A 23290-nucleotide genomic window follows, 5' to 3' on the forward strand; every position below is an offset into this window, starting at 1 on the left:
CTATCCAGTACTCCTCCCAGGGACTCCAAGAAGGCCGGGTACTCCGCACTGCTGTTCGGCCCGTAGGCACAAACAACTGTGAGATACCTTTTTCCGACCCGAAGGCGCAGGGAAGCGACCCTCTCGTTCACCGGGGTAAACTCCAACACATGGCGACTGAGCTGGGGGGCTATAACCAAGCCCACACCAGCCCGCCGCCTCTCACCCTGGACAACTCCAGAGTAGTGGAGGGTCCAGCCCCTTTCAAGGAGCTGGGTTCCAGAGCCCAAGCTATGTGTGGAGGTGAGCCAGACTATCTCTAGCCGGGATCTCTAAACCTCACGCACAAGCTCCGGCTCCTTCCCCCCCCAGCGAGGTGACATTCCATGTCCCCACTGTGAGGGTTTTGGTTCAGGGATTGGGTCGTCGAGGTACCCCGCCACGACTGCTACCCAGATCACATGGCATCGGCTTGTCATGGACCTTCCTGCGGGTGGTGGGCCTACGGGAAGGCGGGCCCACGTCGGCATTTAGGGCTGAGCCCGGCCGGGTCCCACGGGCAAAGACCCGGCCACCAGGCGCTCGTCTTCGAGCCCCAACCCCAGGCCTGGCTCCAGGGAGGGGCCCCGGTGACGCCGATCCGGGCGACGTTACGGCCCTTGTTGGTTTCCTCCTCATAACAAGCTTGTGAACCGCCCTTAGTCTGGCCCATCACCTAGGACCTGTTTGCCATGGGAGACCCTACCAGGGGCGTAATGCCCCCGATAACATAGCGCCTAGGATCACTCGGGCAACACAAACCCCTCCACCACAGTAAGGTGGCAGTTCAAGGAGGGGACAACCAGATAAAAATGTTTAATTTTTTATTTTTTTTACTACCAGCTGAATAAAACAGTCAGACACCAGAGACATTAATGACATGTTGCTGTGAACCGTGAAGGTGAGGAAAAGAGACCATGTTCAGATTGAGGAGCGACAGAATGCTTTGAGAGAGCAAATACCAGGAAGGCAAGACTCAGCTGGAAAATGGAGGTAAATAAGGAGGGGATCACCAGAATGTTTCTATACCTTGATCCTTGTGTGGAAATGCCTAACACATAAGTATAAGTATACAACAAAATAGCAGAATTTGTCACGTTGAGAGCAAGAATGGGCTCGTATCTCTATTCTGGTTTTCTACTATGTTGAGATACACAATATCACATGATGACACAGCAAAAAAAGCCTATTTAGACATACGGTAAGCCCCAAACCAGTTTAATTTAGAGCAAAAATATCTTTGTCAGTGGGATAAGAGATGTCTAGAATTCTTGAAATTGTCAAAATACTCTAAAAATAGTTTTTCAAAACAAGGTTTTTTTTTTAACTTTCTTAGGAGTTAGGTTTTTAGTTGTTTTTGAGTTGGAATATAAAAGGCATTCTGCATTTGTATGAACCCAGTTTCTTCGTCACCTAATGCAAACAATAACTTTCAAGCAAAAGTGATACATCTCTAGTAACCTAGTGGACTCACAGGGGCTTCAATTAAGGAGGCCACAACGGTCAGTGTGGGTAAGTCGTTTTTCATTTTACACCCGAAACTCTAAAAGACACAGTAAATAGAAAATAAGGAGATAGAGAGTCCTATGATGGCTGGGAGACCAACCACTCACCGCCTAGGACACTAGGAGCATACCAAATATCGAAAAGAAGTACAAATCCCTCTTCTACTTCCAATAAAGACACCACACTCACTAAATGTGCAACCACAAACCATATCCCCAGTGAACTCCCAGCATCGCCACACGCCGCAATACTAGAAACAAAAGAGACAAAATGTTAAAACTCTAAAACTAAACCAACACAACTCAAACAAACTCAATACAATTGAAATCTAAAATGCAAAACTAAGATAAACGACAGCCAGTGCTGTCCCTAAAAAAAAATGAAGAAAGCACTGTTAATAATGATGTTTTTAATGTGCCGTCTATGTCTGTCTGTACTGCAGCATTGTGGCTTTTACTCCGAGACCAATTTCTCCCGCGGGAGATTAATAAAGTAAACCTTGACCTTGAATGACAAATGACAGACCCACAACTACAATCATTAAAATACAGATAAAACAATGCTAAAAAAGTCAATTTTACCCCAGAGCAGTCAGTCACAGCCAGAGCACAGAAGGATCTGAGGAGTCTGAGTCCACCTGCTCTTAACCAGCCTCTGATTGGTGTCACAAGAATGGGTGGCTCGCTGCTCTATTGTGACCTACTGCTACATTATTAGAACTTATTGCAACCTAATCTATTTGAGTTTTAAACGTTTCTTTTGGAATCTACAACATTGAACACATAGTTTTCTTTAAAAAAGTCATCATTCTGTTTAGTTTCTATAATCTCAGCAAAAATGTCAAAGGATTGCAAATTTTTACGGCTTATAAATGTGGCTCACTGTGTGCCGGTACATTTCCATGTGTGTAAAAAGATTTGTGAAGTGTTTTCATTCTTCAACCTCCGTCTTCATCTCCATTCCCTTCTTCTGTTCGTCTTCTTCTGATTCATTAGCAGGACTCAGAGCCCTCATTTCCATTACTGCCTCCATTAAATCCTTGCTCTTTTCATTTCAGCTCTCAGATAGTGGGCACGTCAGTTCATCATCCAAGCTAAGAGCCGCAGCCATGTTGTTGACATTTTTCAGCTTGCACTTCATTTTTTCCAAGAGCTCGGCCCTGCCCAGCTCGGCTCTCCGTGACTATGAAATACGTCAGTGAAACGCAAATTCAATTTATAAAATGTGAGTGAGCCAGTGATGAACAGTGGGAGAGTCTGAAGCTCATGTATCATGTCTGCTTTTCTTGCACTTTTATTTGTTTGGAGATACACGTTGTTTATTACAATGAATAATGAAGTGGGGCTGCAGCTCATAAGGTGTCAAATAAAAATCTAGTTAGGCTGGAGTAAAAGAAACAAAAAAAAAGCAAAGAGGATGCAGGAAATATTTCAAAATATACTTGTAGGGTCCAGTGGAAACTGGAAAGGCAATACAGAATACATTTTGATATTGTTAAACAAAAGGAATGCTAGAATTTGAACAACATTGAAAGCAGACAAGCAGAGTGAGGGGGGATCTATATGCAGAGTTTAAACATCCCAATGTTTGTATGCCGGGATGTTTGAAGCTCCGCCACTGCCTTGGAGTGTTTTCGTGCTACCCTCACATAACCTGTCCAAATAAGACAGGCAAAGTGAATGCTAATGCCAGCGGTCCCAGTGGAGCTGATGCTGCAGCGAGAGGCGAACTGGAGCTGAGGACATCAGGCCTCTGAGAGTGACACCAGACAGCCGATGAGAGGCTGGATTATCTGCTTATTTCCGTTTTCATAATTGCCGAGGGTTTCCCAGCTATGACTATAACTGTGGACAATAGGCATGACCAAAAAGGCAAAATGGGATAAGTCACACAGCGGGGTCCAGGGTGAGGTGAAGGTGAGTTCAGCCTTAAATTTATTATTTCTTATCAGCTGTGAACAATGCAGCTAAAAATCATTATATTTAAATTATTAAACCAGATTAGTCACAACACAGAGATTTAATAAATATATTGTGATATTTTTTATTTAATATTCTTGTAACCCTTGCCTCTCGCCTGAAAATAGCTGGGATAGGCTCCAGCAGACCCCCGTGACCCTGCAAAGGATAAAGCGGGTATAGATAATGGATGGATGGATGGATAATATTCTTGTTTTTTGATAGTTGTCTGTATAGGTTTATAAAATAATTGAAAAATCTGGCAAAACAACTTGGAGATCATTTGGACTATGTCTATCACATGATAACACATTTCTAAAGGTACAAAGCCAGGCACGTCTTTTCTGCAACTAATGAAGAAATGCTCTGCATCCATCAAATAATAGTAATAACAATTAAAAATAACAAGGGACAAAAAATCTTGGAAAGATAATTTCATCATCAGTACTTTTATGCATACGATAGGTCTTTACACTTTTATTCTGCAGTTTTTACATGTATTGGTCACTGTTAATAGAAAATATCTTAACAAATCAGTTTAAGCTCCAGATTACTGAATTCTGGATGTTTATTGGTTCATTTACAGTTTTCATTCATACTTGTAAGGGAGTACAAAACCAAAATAATCAAATTAACCTCCAAGTAAACACTTTATTGCCATGACAATCAAGTAAACTGTATCCACAAAAAAGTAGAGTTCAATATGATGAAACTGGCTGATCCAGAGAATTGTACAGAATATGGAAACATAAACATAAATGTGATTATTTAACCTACACAGATTTGTCTAGCTAAGTAAGTTAGTGAACTGAAGAATGATAAAGCTGTGTGTATCCGTCTACCATTTGTCATGAGAAAGTGCTGGTGTAGATCCCAAACACTGACCATACTGTAACTCTTAACTAAAACTCCAAAACCAATCCAAGACCCTCAACATTGAATAAAGAAAAGAAAAGAAAAACACATGGACAGAATGTACATATTTATACACACTTAGACACAGGTGGCAACAATCAAGGACAACATTGGCCAAACAGAAAAATAACACACACAGGGAGATCAGAACACTTTAAATTAACTCAAGAATCCTCTGAAGTGAAGTGGTTCACTTATAGTCCATTAAGTGGCTCCCCTAACATCAGCATTATAAACATAAAGAGCAACCTTGCTTTTTTTCTCTTTAAATCTTATTCTTATCTCAGGTTTTCCATTCCCAGCAGTAAGGGTCTCAGACTTCTGAAGGAACTAGCGTGAACAGAAAGACGGCTGAGGCCTCATGAGATCTACGTGGAACAGAAAAAGAAGAGGATCCTTAAAAAGAGCCATCTGTGAAAACACCCCAAGATCTGGTATTGAAGACTAGCTTAGGCTGCAAAAGCTGGGAAATGTGGCACCATTCCATGCACTTTTGTCCATTAAATTACATTTTTCAGTATATGAGATGTGGAGAACGCTTCACTGTGAATACGTGCTGTGTGTCTGACTGCATTGCAGCACAGTTCTGCGTCCAGAACTGCAAATGTTGTACAAGTAACAAATGATGATGAACACATGTAATAACACAGCCCTTTCAGGCGGTGTGCTTTAAACCTAAATCAAGGGGAACACAGATATAATACAAATTCATAAAAAGTTATTTCTTTGTTCTACCACAGCTGAAACTTAAGAGCTAATTGTGAAAAAACAAAAAAACAAACCTGTGAATGTATTCTGCATGGATGGTTATTTTAGCTCTGATCAAAAACACTGAACAGGAGCTGAAGTGCAGAAACCAACGGATGTGTAAAAGGTTTATCCTATGTACAGTCTGTAGCCACAGTTACTCATTTACTTCAGAAAAAAAAACATTCACTTGCACTTCAGCCAGGTATTGTTAGGAAGTGTTGCACGAGCGACAACCACCAAGTTTCAATTTGAGTATAAATTTTTACGCTTGGACCTATACTTTGATGCAGAAGTGCATCTTTGCTTGTGTGATCAGTGAATAGACGGGTCCGCATATATATATATATATATATATATATATATATATTTATACGTGACTGAGACACATCTTAAAGGTTAAAAGAGTGCGTTAAAAAGTTTCAACTTATTACTAATTGTGCTCATGTGTCCTCTGAACTGAAGGTGTGCTGATCAAAAATCCACTGCATGAAATTTAATGAATCTGCAGAAGTAACTTATGTAAAATTGCTCAAGAAAGTCATAAAACCAACTTCTGAAATCTCCAATTTACTTTATGCACATTCATCACTGCATGCAGTGACCTTTTATTTTGTGTGAGGTCCAGGGACAAATCCCTTCATAGACCCTGAGGCTTAGGTTTTATACAAGTTCATCCATTTTACCTGAAAACAAATGTCAGAGTGTCCGAAGAAAGATTTATGTTTTCTCCTCAAACACTTGAAGTATAGGGAACACAGATGGACAAGTATAAAGGCCTGCTAAACCACTTTAGTTTGTGCACAAATAGCTCAAATCAAATATATATTAAAAAAAACAAACTATCTGTATTCACCAACATAAATCTCAAAGAAGAGATTAGATTATTTATGAAAGTGATCCCAGTGCTTCCAGTAGAAATTGGATTGATTAGTGACTCTTTATTCAGGCGGTTTAATGCTCCACCACATCCAATTAACTTTCATTAAGATTTCAATTAATGCTGCAGCAATGTTGTGGGAAACAGCTTCAGCTCGAAGGCAACGGGGGGGTTTAATTTAAAGAACAATTAAAGCCTTAACTGGAAGTCTGTAGCACAGGTGTTCATTCTTGCAGCAGTGGCATTTCTGCTGACACACTTTATGTGACCTTTACAGGTAATCGCCCTTTTCCAAATTGAATTTTACAACCTCTTGGCCAATGACGCGCAGCACACAACCAACACAGCGCATACAGGCTTTAGTTGTTTTATGCATGGACAGATTTGCTCGGTGGGAGGGCCGGGTCATAGGCTTAAATAAGCGGTGTGTTTTAACACTCACTATGGTTTACGGGTTTGACAGTTAAGTACTGTAGGCATACATGTTTGGAGGAAAATTCTATACTGCAAGTGCAACAATTTATCATAATTTCATAATTTCAACTCAAAACCAATTTTCAAATTGGGTATCATTCTGCTATATAAACTCAAATGTAATGACCTAAAACATCCTTATAAAGTACCCATTTTGTAAGTGAGAACTTACACACCGTGCGTTCCTGATGTCCTGTTATAAATCATGAAAATCCTGAAATAACCACAAGAAGAGAATGCTTTCTGGCATAAAAATAAATAACAGGATGTTGAAATTTCCCCGTCAGAACCAAAGGCCAAAGCCACAAGACTGGGAGTAATGGTGAGGAAGGCACTACTCTCTGCAAATGCATTCTCATATGCAGCAACACATTGACTATATCACTGCTCACACAAACATATTTCGCTTTGTCACTTTCCAATTTATCAAACTAAAAAAGGCATTTATTTTCAAGAAACAATAAAAAACAAAAAAATATTCAGCTTGATGTGCTCCTTTTCCACAACTTGGAATTAAATGTAAGGTCTAAAAGAGATGTAAATGTATGCAGTTTCCATACTTTTGTGACACAAGTTTGTCACTAAAAAGTACTGTATCGTGACTCTCAGGAGAGCTAAAACTAAATGAAGTGTATCTGTGAACCATCTGAGCTTTCACCAATGAGAACATGCTCCTTGATCACAACCTAGGCCTGCCCAAATGCATACCATCCTTTTCCATTTCATTTACACTAGATGCAAATTAACATTATTCCCTCTTAAAAGTAACAAAATACTGGTTGTTGAGACGATAAACTACTTGAGCAATGTTTACTGATTTCATAATCTATTAAAGTTGTGTCATTCCTCAATAGTCGGGTTATATATTTGACATTTCAATACATTCAGAGTGGTGACCAAAGATAGATCTATCTATCTATCTATCTATCTATCTATCTATCTATCTATCTATCTATCTATCTATCTATCTATCTATCAACAAACACCACACAGAGAGGGAATAAGAAATGTATTAAATGGATAAAAAAACAACCCAAAAACAAAAATGTAGCATCCATGCATTGCTGCAATAAATTCCAGATTTTTGGTTAAAATGAGGTAGCAACTGTTAATTATAAATGAACATTAAATAAGTAATCATCATAAGTAATGAGTCTGTATGACTTGCATGACTTGGTAGATGTTACGTGACGGTCATCAACAGGCATTAGACGTCTGCCCCATGTTTTCTGTGTCAGGATAGCATCATCAATACCAACTTCTGTCTGGTAGATAAACTGTTGAGGGTTCTGGCCATGCAGCATCTGTGGTCTAAGGAGATTGAGAAAAAGATGCTCCAGTGTCTTCATCAGATATGACATGAGTACCACCAATCTGAGAGTTGAGATTCTTCTTATGGTTGAAGGTTGAAGATGTACTGTTGAGACGTCCCCCGTTTGGAGAGTGATGCCGACTGCATAGAGAGAACTGGGCAAGTTTATGTGATGTCACCCATTTATTTCTGAAGAGTTGTTTTGAAGCCAGTTTCTTGGGCCAACGCAGGATGCTATGTTGGGCAAAACTAACTCCACCCAGTACCAGATAATCTGAAAATGGACTTAACTCAGTTACCAGAAACTACCTATTATACCTTAGCTTCGCTCATGTTTACCTACCATGCTGACAACGTTAACTTCTGAATGAATCTGTCCTTGCGTTAGTTATCTACCAACACCTGAAATTCAGACTGCCAGATCCACAATGAGGACCTACAGTGAACATCCGGCGCTAGAGGAGCCTGAGCTCAGCTCAGCGGCTCAGACACAGAAGCCCACAGGAGCAGCGGTTGGACTGCAACCGCAACCGAGACCCCTCCGTTTTCTCCTGGAATAGTAGCTGCAGGTTAACAAGCTCAGCCTGGGCTGGCAGGTCTGCCCCCAACCACAGGCCAGCTGGTCGTCCACAGATGTACCCTGCAGAAGTGGGTTGAGCCTGATTTATGCTTCCACGTACAGTAGAAGCCACATACGTGGAGTACGCAAAACCCCAACGCCATTGTTGGCATTTATACTTCTACGTTATTGTTTGTGTCACTTTGTAATAACACCACGAACCACTATGCTGCTCTCAGTGCTGAGTATCCTTTTTTTTTACACCCTGGATGTAGGTCAGACATAGCAAAGGAGCAAATAATTCAAATTTAAGGTGCTTTAGGCGCTGATAAATGTTAACCATCAGTTGTTTTTACAGATATTGCAGCAAACTATCGTTCCACCCCACTTTTGTCAAGGGAGAAGTTTTGCGTTGTGATGCCGTCAATTTGACAGACAACCATAAATTAGGTTTAGTGCTGCCACCTGGACTCTCATTCAGAGGCCTTCAGGCCCAGATGCTTCAAAACAAGCCCAGGGATGATTACGACAGTCCGTCAGTACAATTAACAGCACGACACGCTGTGTCATCATTAAAATAAGAACAATTATGCTCTCTTAGCTCATAATTCACATCTGAAATGTCAAATTCTTTGAAAAAGCAAGGAGTGGCTTAGTGATGACAGATAGATGTTAACATAATAGACTGTAATGCAGCTACCACAAAAATAAATCTTAATTATGCATAAACTTGTGGTTTTATATTGTTGTGCTTGATGAGATACATAAAAAAATTAATGAAATGTGTTTACTGGGACCAAAACCGTTATTTAGTATAAAGTTGTAAATATGTTTATTTCTGCTGTCAGCACCTGGTGGTCAGAGGAGGAACTGCACTTTCCCATAGGTGGTGATCTTCACTTTCAAGTTTCACCTTCATAAAAACACGTACAGCATGTAGCTTGTAAAACCGTTGTGTATTCTGTATATATGAAGTTTGATTTATTGATTATTTATATGCCTTTACACTAAATAGGAACTGACAAAATCACAATGTAAAAAAACATGGATTGAGCAATATGCTAATCCACTCAGTGCTTCACAAGTGTTAAGGTTATTGCTGCAGTTCGGCTATAAACTGCCCACAGTGGAGAAAGTACTGTGTAGAAAACAACCATGCCATTTATGATTTATTTTAACATGCTTCATTTCCTTGACTGTCTTCAAATACAGCCATCTGAACTTTAAATTCAATAAAAAGGGAAGGGTTCGGGTAACATCTTGCTGTGAGAGAAGATACTCCAAGTTAACTGCATGAGTACATTATAGACGCCTGGAGAGAAATGATGTTTTTCTTCTTTTAAAAAAAAACAAACTTGATTTTGTAGTGCAGCAGCTCATCCGAGTGGAAATCACAAACAGGGACAAGAGATCGATACTTTGACGAACAGAGAAGGGTGACTAATGAAAGTCTGCATTTTTACTGCATGTCACCTTATAAATTAATCATTTCTACTTTCAGTCATTAAAGCAGAACTGTGGAATTAGGAATCCTTCATGCAACAAGACAGGAAATAAATAGTTCTAACCAACCTGAAAAGCCTTATCTGAAGGAGTACATGACGCAGCTTTTCTTTCACGCCCACAACGTGACAGCTCCCAAAACTATCTATAAGAAGATATTAACGCCATCTGCTTCCCTGAAACACATCTTTACTCCGAGAAAGATGCGGCCAGTCTCTTCCATCAGAATCAAAGATATCTGATTACTTTATGCAACTATTTTTATTTCTTGCTTTCAAGATGCATTTATGGTTTTTCATGCAGGCTGTGTAACATCAGTTAACCCAGAGATCTATAACACCATTTTTTAAACATCAAACAGAGCTGTTGTCATTCTAGCCTTGCATCTGGTGGACACCCGGTTTGAACTTCCAGCGAGCAGACGAATCAATAAAAGACATTACGTTGAAAAACATTAACATCATGGCCTCCTACATGCATCATTGCTGTTTTCTCAAGCAGAAAATGGCTTTCAACCCTCTGAGCAAAGTTCAGGTAATTCCCCTTAGATTCCTATGTTTTAGTGACACTGGATATTTCATTAGTAGAAAATGACAAAAAAACTTTGCTGCCAGGATATTTCTCTGTAAACTGCAGGAGGAAAACAGTCTGGGAAGGTGAGACCAGTGAGGAGGCGCTCCGCCCTGAGAGGCACGGAGTGACTTGCTGTCATAAAAGGAGTGATAGGTTGTTAAATGGCAGGAATCTCATTTTGCCGGCCCATTTTCACAAGCGTCATTATCATACACCTCGATGTCCTGGAGGCTGGAGGCATTGGTATTGTCTCCTGTGCTGCTCTCACTGTTCCTGAAGTTGATGCTTCCTATGAAGGGATACACACTGCCTGTGAACAAGTCTCTGATGTTATAAGAAGGCAGTTCTGGATCTTTTCTTGCAGGTTTGGCGATACACTGTCCCTCCATGGCTTTGTTTCTCTGATAGTATTTGGAAAACTTATTAAAGATAATAGAGATGGGAAGAGCCACCACTAATAGACCACAGATGATACATAAGGTGGCCACTAACTTCCCTGCTAGAGTCACAGGAACCATGTCGCCGTAACCGACAGTAGTCATTGTGATTGTGGCCCACCACCAACCTGAGGGGATGCTCCCCAAATCTGTGTGCTCCTCTTCCTTTTCTGCGAAGTAGATGAGAGCAGAAAAGATGGAGATTCCTACCGAGAGGAAGAGAATAAGCAGACCCACCTCGTGGTAACTGTGGCGGACGGTGGCACCCAGAGCTCGCAGTCCAATGGAGTGGCGGGCCAGTTTTAGGATTCTGAGGACCCTCATGAGACGCAGGATCTGTACCACCCGCCCCACGTTCTCCAAGTCCTCATTCTCCTCTGCAGTCTCCTCGTCAGCCGTCTCAAGAGCTAAAGTGGCGTAAAATGGCAAAATGGAAGCAACATCGATGATATTCAGGGGGTTGCCAAGGAACTTCATGCGAGATGGCGCAACAATAAGCCTGATGATGAACTCTGCAGAGAAGCAGGCGATGCATATCTCTTCCAGTACAGTGAGGACAGGATCCTCGATGGGCCTCTCGTTGTCGTCCACACGCTGAAAATCCGGCATGCTGTGGACACACATGGCAACAATGGAGGTCAACACCAAACTGAGGGACGCCACAGCAATGATCTTCGATCCTGTGGAGTGACCAGGATCTTCCAGTCTCAGCCAAATGTAGCTCCTCACTTCTGCACACCAGGCACCTTTGAACTTCTCAAGGTCTTTATCAAGAGCGGAGAGCTCCTCAAAGGAGGAGTCAAAGCTCGGCTCCTGCTGGTCATCGCTCCTGATGTCCCAGTCTCTGTCCTCGATGTACTCCTTCCTCTCGTGGTAAAAGCTGCTACAGCAGGAGCTGAGGTGCAGCTCCTTGATGCCCCAGTATTCGATTTCCTGGCTGAAGGAAAAAACGCAGAACTCCTCCATCATGTGGATATGTCCCGTGTGGTAGAAGTTGAGCACGCACAGGAAAACTCTGGGATTCCTATCAAAGTAGTACTCCTTCTCAGCCGGGCTGTAGTCGTCACACAGCTCCAGGATCGCTGCCTCGCTCTGACAGTGCAGCAGGCGAGCCAGGCGTGTGTGAGGGAAGCGGAGCAGCATATCTGGATCCACATCATGTCGTATCCCTCCCACATTGAGATGGACCTGGTCCTTCTTACTGGCACACTGGTGGAGGATTTGCCCATAGCCCATGGTCCTGATGATACAGTCAGAAACATAGTGAGAAAAATAAAACCTGATCATCTTTCATTAGAGTTTTAATCTCTTTTTCTTTTTTTCAAGAAAATGTAGAAATGTATATGATGACATATTTGTAAAAGCCATAAATTCTCTGTTGGGGGAAAAAAAAAATCAATACAGTACACAGGAAAAAGCTTTTTCTGGTGGAGGAAGAGGCTGGAGGTACTGTGACTTATTGGAAAGCTTAAGTACAGAATAATCACTAGAGAAATCAAATTACAGAGCAATCGAGACCAAGGAAGAGCAAATGCAAGGCAACAAGTTGAAACTAAATCTACACGCCATTTCACACATTTATCAAAGCCCTGCAGCCACTCATTTCCAGCACGTGCAGTTGTACATCGTTGTTTTTAGGGGCCAATACTTTTATTTAAACGAAAACTGCACGGGGGAAAATGTGAAGCTTTAACATAGCCTACCTGTCGTCGGTGCCTTGCTTTCCATTAAAGTAACTTTCATCCTCCAGGTTTTACTCCCATGTTGTGAAATTCAGCAGGTCGGCGGAGGGAGTGCTGCGCCGCAGCTTCGCGGACGGGACGAGCTGGAGGCGGGACAGCAGGGAGGAGCGAGGGGAGAGGAGGAGAAGAGGAGAGAGGAGAGGGGCTGCAGACAGTATTCGAGTTGTAAAAAAAATCAGGGGGGATGGTGGATTTTATCATATGGGGACAGATAATTTGTGCTGATATATATATAAATAATATTATATATTACAAATAATAACACTGACCAAAACACCTGCAGAAATACTGCAGGAATGACATAGCAGCAGTTAAATGCAGCCTTCTGTAAGCTTTACATATCCACTGGGCTTACATCAAATACATCAAAACACAACAATAAAAAACTGTTTTCTGAACTTATCAATATGACTCTGTCCTTCACAGGATAAGTAAAATGGATCACTGCAAAAACTCAAAATCTTAACAAGAATATTTGTCTTATTTCTAGTTAAAATGTCTCATTTTAGTAAAAAAAAAATCTCATTACACTTAAAACAAGACTCATCACTGGAAAAAACAAAAATGTTTTCACCTGTTTCAAGTAGATTTTCACTTGAAATAAGTAGAAAAATCTGCCAGTGGAACAAGATTTTTTTACTTGTAATAAGAAGATAAATCTTGTCCCACTGGCAGATTTTTCTAATTATTTCAAGTGAAAATTTACTTGAAACAGGTGAAAATAGTCAAATAAGTTATTTTTCTGGTGTTATTTTTCTGGTGATTACTCTTAATGTTGAAATAGCAGTAAAACCACATTCATTGATGAAATGACATAAGGGATGGAAAGGGGGGATGGCAGTTTTACTGGGGGGATGATTTGGACCGTTTTTATTTCAGGGGGGATGCCATCCCCCCTCATCCCCCCTCAACTCCAGTACTGGCTGCAGATACCACCCGTTTTCAGATACAAGCTGCAAGAAATAGCTACCCCATCTAGGTTTTGGGGGGTTCGTTTAGGGACTAGCTGAGATGGGGATCCAAACCTTTGTGATGGCCCGCAGCAACTGTGGCTCAGACATTTGAGCATACAACAGAGACACTGCTTCTGATGCACTCCTTGGTGTGTGACTGAAATTCAAAACAGAAAAATAGAAAATAATCTGTAAAGAACTCTATGGACTAAGATAAATGTATGTGGTGGGTGAATGTGGCCTGTAATGTAAAAGTGCTTTGAGTCATCAACAACACTAGAAAAGGGTTTTGTAAAAACAGTCAATTTATCCCTGATTTTAAACATTTTCTAGAGGAAAACAGTATCAATGTCACGCAGGGGTGCAGATCCGATGTCAGGATTGGGGGGGACAACAACGTGATTTTAATTTTTTCCCAATATGCAACTCATACCATGCCATAAATTGGTAAAAAAAATACTGCACAGGGAATCATTTATTGTGCTTACCTTTCTTGTTTATTTGTCCTAAACAGCCAACCGTGTGTGTCACTGCTTACTTAACTGATATAATCGTAAATCATAATACACAAATACACCCATCCTAACAGGTTTAATCCATTTATCCACCAATTGATTATTGAAAAGGCTTTGTTGAAAACAGACGCATACGACCGGGAGGAGGCAGGTACGGTAGGTACGAATGTAAACAGAACGTTGACAAAAAGTCATCGTCGAGCCCGTCAAAAATTTAAAAAATATTAATTCAGACTAAAAAAAAAAATGTATGGAGTAGCAATACTTTCATTCTGTACACCTCAAAACACACCGTGGATGTATTATTTTTTTAGAAATATATTTTGAATAAATATTCTACATATTCAACCTTTAAGTCTGAAAATACATTTGTTCAATTCTGAATAATTTAGGGTATTTTTATTGGGGGGAACAATTCATGTTTTTCAGAAATTGGGGGGGACATGTCCCCCCCATCCCCCCCCGGGATCTGCGCCCATGATGTCAGGAGTGGTTTGATGAGGACCCAAACGCACGAGAGCAGGAGGCAGGAGTTCACAAAAGCAGGATTTATCGAACAAAAAGCGCTGCTGAGCAGGAATACAAAAACTGGAAACACATGGGAACACAGAGGGAGGAAACAGTACGGACCAGCGAGGAGCAGGGCAAAGACAAGACTAGATATACACAAGGGATAACGAGACACAGGTGCAGACAATCAGGGCAGATGGGAAACAGGAGGGTCAAGACAGAACTGAAACACAAAACAAAACAGGGAAATGTCAAATCCTGACATCGATTTGTTCATCTAAAGTTGAAATTCATGTTGAGCTAGTAGAATAAACCTGAGATAAACTGACATAAGGATAGCAATACATTAGAGTAATTTGAGAGTGAGAGAAAAGAAATCCATGGTGGTGGATTTCTGACTTCAACAATTTCCAAACATAAGAGGAACATATTAAAAAAATTCTGACTTTATGAAATTAAAGATATAAAAAAATTACAGAAGAAAACGAAAACTTGGGTAACAGCTGAGACTGCGCATATCCAAGACTCAATGCTTACACTAAAGTGATCAAATGATGCTTTACTGTTAGATTTAGCAACAAGGAAATACGAATCACGTTATCGTTGTTTGAAAGACACTGCTGTGAATGATGGAGCTGTTTCACACAGTTTTAGCTCTTCTTGATTGTGTTCACGTAAAGGCTTAATTTGATTAATTTTTAATTTGAGGGCAAAGGAGGGCAAAGAAGAACTGAAGAACAGAGGGAATGTGGGGGGGTCAGTCAGTCAGTCTGACCAACAACAAACCGGACTGTGCAATAACTTTGTGCAATATTATATGACACTTATTTATTTTCTAACCATATAATTCTTTTTTATGGCACTCCACTTTTTATTTTTACTTTTGTTTTTATTTTTATCTTTATTTTTAATTTTTTATCTTTTTATCTTTATATGGTTGTTTGGTTTTTGGGGTGTTTGATTAGTATATGCCAGTGCTGTGTGTGTGAGATGGAGATGTCAATTTCCCCAGGGAACCTCCCAAAGGCATTAATAAAGTCGTCTGAATCTGAATCTGAATCTGAATCTTACAAATTTCTGAAATTAAAATTTTGAAACATCAAAGATATTTTATTTTTACAGTAAAACACAGGCATTTAATATATGTGATCAAAGAAGTCTTCACTAAACAGGAGACTTAGCAGGCTAAAAAATGTAATTAATAAAACATTTGAAGTACAGTAATCTGAATTCTCCCCCAGAGCTCTATAATAAAGGTGACCTCTTTGCTTGGAGGCTCCGAGTAGCTGTGGGGACCCTATGAATCTGCGTAGGCAACATATAGCCCTGATTATGCATATCATGTCCCTACATATCGTGTGGCTACATTGCTGAATTTACATGATTATTTATTTCCAGTAACACATGAGTTTTTCTCTTAAGGGTTCAGCTGCAACAACTGAACTGCACTGTCTATGAAAATTGTTCTAGCTTGAGTGAAACAACTGCGGCTAAAAGTGGCTAAAATCATTCTGTCAGCACTGGAGAAAGTATAGGAAGGAGATCAGACCCTGACATTTTAATCCTCCCTGGGACAGCACTGCTGGAAGGCGAACTGCCAAACCATGCTCTAGCACCGATTGGCAGCAAAGGAGGAAGACAAAAGGTTTAAGAAGTTGAGTCGGATTACAACCAGTTGCCTATGATTAACATCAAACAAAATAAGTAATTTAATAGATTATCTGACTAAGTACCCAGCTTTATTTATTTATTTCATCAGCATATATTTGAGTTCCAGAAGTTTGCCTTTATAGTCTTTTTCTGCAGTACCGATATATTTTTGTGACTGACAGCCTAAGATTTGAGAAATCTGTAAGTGAGAACACAAATCATTGGATTAAATTGTGTACCGGTTTCATGTTTTTTCAATAAGATTACTGTAAGTGGAATTTGTTGGTGATGGATCATTTATCAAAATATTGAAGGTTAATTATTAATTTGGTCTTGTTGCATTTGTTGTTTATGCAACGTATCTTGCAGAAATGTGAAAATGTCCAAATGATTAGTCAAGATGTAAAACCTGTGAAAACAAATGGTTGTCTATCTTTTTATTCATAGCAGACAGTTAATGTTCAGTGTCTGTTGCATTCGGGACACCTTGAAGTCAGTGATGACCTCTGAACACCTCCTGCACAAAGTGGGATAATTTTGATGCATGGCTGTTCTCTTATTTCAACTCTCCCTGCATCTCTTCTTCACCTTGTCTTGCATCCAAAGAACAAAAGGGGGACAAAAAGGGGAAAAGGGTCAAAGGAGAGGTAAGGTTGAATGCTGCATCATTTCCGCCAATTACACCATCACACCTTAAGTGGATGCACCTGTGTGTGGCAGTATTTATAGCACAGGACCAGGTCTGGAGGCAGCTGAGTTGTAGACCTGCATGATTATTTTCATTGCTGGCTTAGAGAAGAACCTGCAAGTATCAAAGCGCTGAGGTTGTCAGGTTACTGCCTGCGTTGCCATGGGTCACTTGCTTGGAGCAGGGTGGGTAATAGGCATTTCCTTTTTTTTTTTTTTTCTTGACTTCATTCATTGCTGGTTATTTGTTTTTATAGGGGCTGTTAACATTTGTCTTCCAGGTGGTTTTTCATCCTTATAGTGATAACAAATATAGAGGCTCAGAAGAAAACATTAAGTAGGTGTATTTATATGCTTTCAGCATTCTATAATCTTCATGGCTGTATTATTTATAACATCTACAAATGTGAAATGCAGGCATCAGCTCAAGATGTCTAGGAAATGTCATGCGTTTGGATGTCGGCCCTCTTGGAGGAAACCTTCTGGAAGTGGCAGCGGTTGTGAGTAAGTAATGTCTGCCATATATTGTATGAACTCTTGACTTACTGAAAACTTAATTCTTTACTCTGCTTTCATCAGATAACACTGCCATTGTTTTGACACCAAGCTTGGCAGCTCAGTGTGGCTTCAGCATTAAGAGGGCTCATCTGGGGAATGTTGTGATTTATGCCTCCCTTCAAAACAGTTTTGCACAGAATGTGGTAACGGAACTGAATATACTCCATCATTTTGTAACAAATGTACAATTGGTAGATTCCTGATCATGTGCTTGTTTGCTTGTAGGATGACAACATTTTCACAACAGCACTGCATCTTCGGTTGTATGGAAACCTGCTTGACGAGGATGAAGTATATCAGGTGGTTGAAACCTGCCAGTACCCTGCCTGGGCTGCAAGGGAAGTTATTTGTGCGACCAACTACATGGAGGTATGTAACGCGTATATCATGATCTACGTCCTCTGAGCAGGATAGCTGCTGTACCTTTGGTCTTGATGCCACCCCTCTAAATCTGTCATCTTTCCTAGGTGTCTGTGAAAAGGGCAGTTCCTGGTGATTATGTTCTGCCTGACCATCCCATGCAGCAGACCAGCTCAAAGTCTATTCATTCTCGCAGAAGTGCAGAGGTTTGCTTTATCATAAACACCATCTATTCTTGCACCATCGTTATGGCATGTAAAAGCTCACACACACACCGTCTGTCTTACAGAAAGTCCCTATTGATGCTGGCTTCAGAATCTCAACAGTTGTGTTCTTCACCCCTGAAGGGGAGAGGGTTATGAGTGTCGCTGATGCCCAGAAAAGTGGTTACGGGATTGGAAATACTCCTACGAGGCTTGTACTGAGAAGTCCAATGACTGCAGCAGACACTTACACCCATAATGTAAGTCAAGACAAGCAGTTTTCTTGTAATCTTTTGCTACATATCTAATGGCTGCAATTTATCATAAGGGTATCTTGAAACTGGTCAGATTATTTTTAAACCATGTACAGCTCAAGTGCCTTCAACATCGTTGCTCTGCAGGTTGCTGGGGTATCCATGAGGGTCCTTAAAATGTCCACAATCTTTGAAAAGACGTGGCTGGCAACTCAAATTGACGCAGCAGCTGCTTGTCCAGCACAGGAGGGTAATTGCTTGGCAGTGTGTCTGTGTACCCCTTGCATGTGGTGGGTGACTCTGGGTTTTCACTATGAAAAGGCTGTGAACTGGCTTGATGAGTGTTCCAAACTTTGAACCATGCAAGATCCTTGCGCAAAATTGTCTGCTCATTTAAGTTTGCCTGTACATGCAGACACTGGCAAGTATACTAACATCTGTCTGTGAATGCACAGGTAGCGTGTTCTTCACCTCAAACATGATCACCTGGTACCTGCCTAGGCAGCTGGTCCCAATGATTTCCTCTGACCACTACAATCTGTTGGAAGTGCACTTTGGACTCAATGGTCAAAGGCTCACCCCTGCAGAGATGCAGGCCCAACAGTACTCTGTATCTGTCAATGAGCACTACATAATTGCGCAGATTCCCTTTGGTGCTGCTGGTGGCTACTTTAGGGTGAGTAGAAGTTGCACTAACATGTGCAGCTGGACATGATGAACATAACCTGTGTTTAAACTCTTGGCAGCTATAATGTGAGTTGTCTAATGAAATACTTGTCCTAGTAACATAAGTTACCACCCTCTTGCAGAGTCATGTTAACGTGCAGACCAACCAGTACTTCATATCTTATGTGATTGACCCAATGCTTGAGTTGCTCTGGACAGAGGATGCAAAGCTTGAGCACACAAGATACAAGGTCCTTTTCCACATTGCATCAAACCTAATTAACCAACCAACACAACTTGTTGATAGTAAGTACTGTAATTCTAGGTGGCTGTATTTTCATAAACTACCTGGAGGTAACTGGATTATTTGTCTTCCCCCCTTTTGTAGATACAGTTCCTGCAGAGAAAATGTTTAAGATGGTGCTTGGCCACTTTGCTCTTGACGTAGTTCTAGTAAACATCACCTTCTCCTCCGGTGTTTTGTCCATAACTGACTGCAATGCTAGAGGTATTAACATCCTGGAGCACATGTCTTCAAACGGCAGCATGAAGGTCTTCGTTATTCAAGTGCCCTTCACAGACCCTGTTGTATCTCAAATGGTAAGACTTGCTGTACCATCAGTCTTTGTGTGACTTTTGACTAACTTGTATTTTCTCTCATTAGAAAAGGCATGGTGCTGCCACTTACTCCCTCCGTATGACCTTTGGCTTGCTTGTGTTGGGTACATTTCTTCCGTTTTCTCACACTGGATACCTGGAAACTAATCTAGAAGAGATGGGTCAGTATGTTTGGATACTGTAGCTGATGCCAGCCGAGTCTACTAAGTCAACTAAGTGTATGTTCTCCAAATCTGCAGCCTCTCCCTCAATCACAGGTGGCTGTGATCACCACAACTTCTACATTCTTGTGAAATACGGAACACCAGGCTTGAACTTTGAGACCACTATAGGAAATCGCATGATGACCCCTACTCTGGCTCAACATTACAACTACATAGATAATGGAACACACTTCAGCCTTGTAGTACCTTTTTCATCACCTGACGTTGTGCCAACGGTATGACTTGGTGTCCTGCAGACCTCTGACAGGTTCCCTCAGTACTTGTAACTCAACTGTCCTCTACCCTCAGGCTATTGGCGCATCTTCCATAAAGAGCAGAATCCATATGGCTTTGAGTAATCCAGAAACAAATGCACAAATGACAGAGTTTGGTCTGACGTGTGACTTTCCCTCAACACTGACTGGTTTGTTTGCATTTCTTAGTTTTACTTAAAAAAAAAAAATATAGATATCTATCCTTAACAGCCATGTTTGTCATCCATCCAGAATGTTTCCCAAATGGAACGATGACTACTCTGGCTGTAAAACTGGAGTCTGTTCCCCAGCTGAACCCCAGTCACCTCAGGCTCATAGACCCAACTTGTGGCCCTGCTTATGCAAATGACCACATCGCTTATTTTGTCTTCACAGTGAATTCCTGTGGAACTACTAGAAAGGTGAGTAATGGTAGCTGTAGACATAATGCAGATGATCATAGCATTCACTAATTTGATATTTTATTAGTTTTTGCCCAATGCCATGCTGTATGAAAATGAGATCTCACTGCCAGAAGGACCTGCAATAAATATTGACTCGAATGAACCAGAATATCAGTAAGTTCCTCACAAATGACAATCCTAGACTTTTTTTCTCATTTAAACTTATTAAAAATGTCATTTTGGCCATTCTAATGTCAAATGTGATACCTTCCTTAAAGATTGAAGGTATCTTGTTTCTATGACATCAACACAAGCCATGCTGTGGGGTTCCACACTAGACCTCGCAGAAGTGAACCATATGCTGAGAACTCAAAGGGCCAACTGCATGTTGTGATGAGACTCGCCTTGGGTAAGATGTAGAGTGTCTGCCATTAAACTAACCTGACACTTTGCTTGTAAACCTTCAAATATGAAGGGTAGAAGAGAATATCATCACTGGAAACTTGTCTTGACTGAGAATTAGAGGTGAGTTCAAGACTTGCTAATCTAAAGTTGACATCCTTTCCTCAGATGACTCCTACAAAAAGTTCACACAGGCTGAGGACTATCCTGTTGCAAAATATCTGCAACAGCCACTGTATTTCGAGGTGGAGTTGACTTCTACAAACCCTCAAGTGTCACTGGAGCTGGAGAACTGCTGGGCAACACAAGATGAGAATAGGATGTCACAGCCCAAATGGAATCTAATCATCAATGGGTAACTTTCAAGATGCATTGCATGACAAATGGATTTAATTGTGACAATCCAGCTTCCCAGTTAACTCTTAACTTCTCCAGGTGTCCAAACCCAGTTGACCCATACCAGGTTGTGTTCCACCCAGTGTGGTCCAATTCCAGAGTTCTGTATCCCCCTCACTTCAAACGGTTTGAAGTCCATACTTTTGCATTTGCTGAAGGCCAAGATGGCATGAGTAACCAGGTAACTTGAAGTGCTGGGGCAGGGTGATCAGTCTAGTTTTCTATAACCTAAAGCCATTTCTGTCTGCAGCTCTTCGTCCACTGCGACGTTGTGATCTGTGATGCCAAAAATCCACTTGGTGGGGTCTGTAATGGGCAGTGTCCCAACCCAGGAACTGAAATCAAAGGTATGTGGTTTTTAAGTAGACATCTGAAGACTTTCCTAAATGTGACCTGTACTGAGATTTGTAATGTTTTCTCTCCGCAGAACAAAGATGGGATGTTTCAGATGTGAATAACTTTGAACATGTGTCTGTGGGACCCATAGACATGAATCAATAAAGCCTTTTTTTATAAACTGTACTTTAATGTGTGGTACTTGTATTGGTGTAGATAAAGACTATACAATTGGGTCATATCTGGAAAGCAAGGAGAAACTGCTTCTATGGCTAATGAGCTGCAATGCCTCGGTGAATGGCATGCATAAATGTAATGCCTCTGGTCCTCAAAGGGTGGTTCTATGTAGGTTTTTTTTTTTTTTTTTTTTTTTTTTTTTTTTTTTTTCCTTCACACCTCCAATTGGTAATCTGCAGTTAAACCTGCTCTAGCTCTGTTACAAGAACACCCCAGTTATCCAGCCCAAGGTACTTGTCACTTAATTTCCCTCAACTGATCAGTCACATGGGTTTGCATTTCCCCTAAGTCTGACCCATCTCACTCTTGGGACAGAGCTACAGGTGTTTCCTCTGACCAACTGTCTTCCCCAAGGCTCCGTATCAGTCGTCGCCATTCCTCAGATGTGGCAAGCTACATATTTTTGCATGTGACGGGTCTGAGTTGTAACAGAACTGTCTTAACCACCAGAATGAAATGCATTTTAGACTCTCTATTCTGCAGGCAATGTGCCAACTGTCCAAAGCATGTGCAGTCTCTAGTGCATCATCTGCTTAAATTTAGGAGTTTGACTTCCCTAACCAGATAAGTAGTGACTAGAAATACTTAAAAATAATGGAAACATTCCACTATCAATTTCATATTTGACCTCCATTCCTGACTGGCTCCAGAAGAGGTGAGCTCTTTGCTCACCTCTTCCCCTCCTTTTTTCTCTTTGATACACAAGCTGCTCAACTTCATAACGTCGTCCATGAGGTCACTCAAATTAGTCACACACTTCAATTTGTTTAGGGTTATTTTTTTTTTTAACGTAGGCTATATTTGCATACGGTATTTTTTTTTTTTTGGCCACCAGAAAAATAATGTTTGACCCAGCCTTTATTAGGGATGGGCGTTTTTAATATAAAAAATATTTTACTACACCCAGCGGATAATTAGGGCCGGTGGCAAATTGGGACTCAGCCAATATTTGAAGTTTTACGGTAACATTGTATAGATGTATAAGTAGCATTAGCAAAGTGCCACAATGTCTGGTTGTGTAGAGCTCTGCATACCTGCTGACTCAATTCAAGGGCTGATGAATAGCCAAAACATTACCAACTCTTGAGAACCTTCTCAAAGCACTGTTGGATATTTAGTATTGTCCATATGACTTTTTTTCCCCTTCAATTTTGTCATAGTAATTCATCCAAGGTTATATGTTGCTGTTTATTGTGTACCCTTTGTAAAGATAATGCTTTTCTGCTGGGTTTATTCTTTAATTTAAAGCATCTGGTTAAATGTGTTAAAGCATATTTTTTTAATCCTCCTGCCATTTTCCTGGAATTGTAAACAAAAGTCTCTCACATTAGTCACTAAACATCTGCTTATTTTTTTTCAAAATTAAAACATCACCCCAAGAGCATTACCTGTACACAAAACTGAACAGTGTTTGCAGATCTTGCAGTAAGCTACTGAGCACACACACATATCAGAAAATG

General features: G+C 40.7%; 2 protein-coding genes across 2 annotated transcripts; one reads left to right on the forward strand and one right to left on the reverse strand.

Moving 5' to 3' along the window:
- Positions 1 to 9423: 9423 nt before the first annotated feature.
- Positions 9424 to 12696, reverse strand: kcns3b (potassium voltage-gated channel, delayed-rectifier, subfamily S, member 3b). The gene is made up of 2 exons (XM_061747057.1): positions 12586 to 12696; positions 9424 to 12122 (listed from the first exon to the last, which is right to left on the reverse strand). The coding sequence occupies exon 2, from the start codon at positions 12116 to 12118 to the stop codon at positions 10619 to 10621; it is 1500 nt and encodes a 499-aa protein (XP_061603041.1). The 5' UTR covers positions 12119 to 12122; positions 12586 to 12696; the 3' UTR covers positions 9424 to 10618.
- Positions 12697 to 17102: 4406 nt separating this feature from the next.
- On the forward strand, positions 17103 to 21758 carry LOC133464794 (uncharacterized). The gene is made up of 21 exons (XM_061746982.1): positions 17103 to 17125; positions 17221 to 17276; positions 17357 to 17443; positions 17519 to 17640; positions 17723 to 17866; positions 17965 to 18063; positions 18147 to 18320; positions 18462 to 18564; positions 18770 to 18990; positions 19124 to 19286; positions 19369 to 19580; positions 19645 to 19759; positions 19838 to 20037; positions 20111 to 20225; positions 20308 to 20477; positions 20545 to 20633; positions 20738 to 20868; positions 21030 to 21216; positions 21297 to 21438; positions 21508 to 21604; positions 21685 to 21758. The coding sequence occupies exons 1-21, from the start codon at positions 17103 to 17105 to the stop codon at positions 21756 to 21758; spliced, it is 2724 nt and encodes a 907-aa protein (XP_061602966.1).
- The last annotated feature ends 1532 nt before the right edge of the window (positions 21759 to 23290 follow it).

Source organism: Cololabis saira, chromosome 18, assembly GCF_033807715.1.
Source record: "Cololabis saira isolate AMF1-May2022 chromosome 18, fColSai1.1, whole genome shotgun sequence".
Lineage (NCBI taxonomy): Eukaryota > Metazoa > Chordata > Actinopteri > Beloniformes > Belonidae > Cololabis > Cololabis saira.

What these genes read in the sequence shown, in the direction of transcription:
- kcns3b (XM_061747057.1), bottom strand. Translation starts at nt 12,118, where the DNA reads ATGGGCTATGGGCAAATCCTCCACCAGTGTGCCAGTAAGAAGGACCAG.
- LOC133464794 (XM_061746982.1), top strand. Translation starts at nt 17,103, where the DNA reads ATGGGTCACTTGCTTGGAGCAGG. An exon ending in GTGCGACCAACTACATGGAG is followed by an intron (nt 17,867 to 17,964) that starts GTATGTAACGCG and finishes CATCTTTCCTAG; the next exon opens with GTGTCTGTGAAAAGGGCAGT. An exon ending in TGGAATCTAATCATCAATGG is followed by an intron (nt 21,217 to 21,296) that starts GTAACTTTCAAG and finishes TAACTTCTCCAG; the next exon opens with GTGTCCAAACCCAGTTGACC.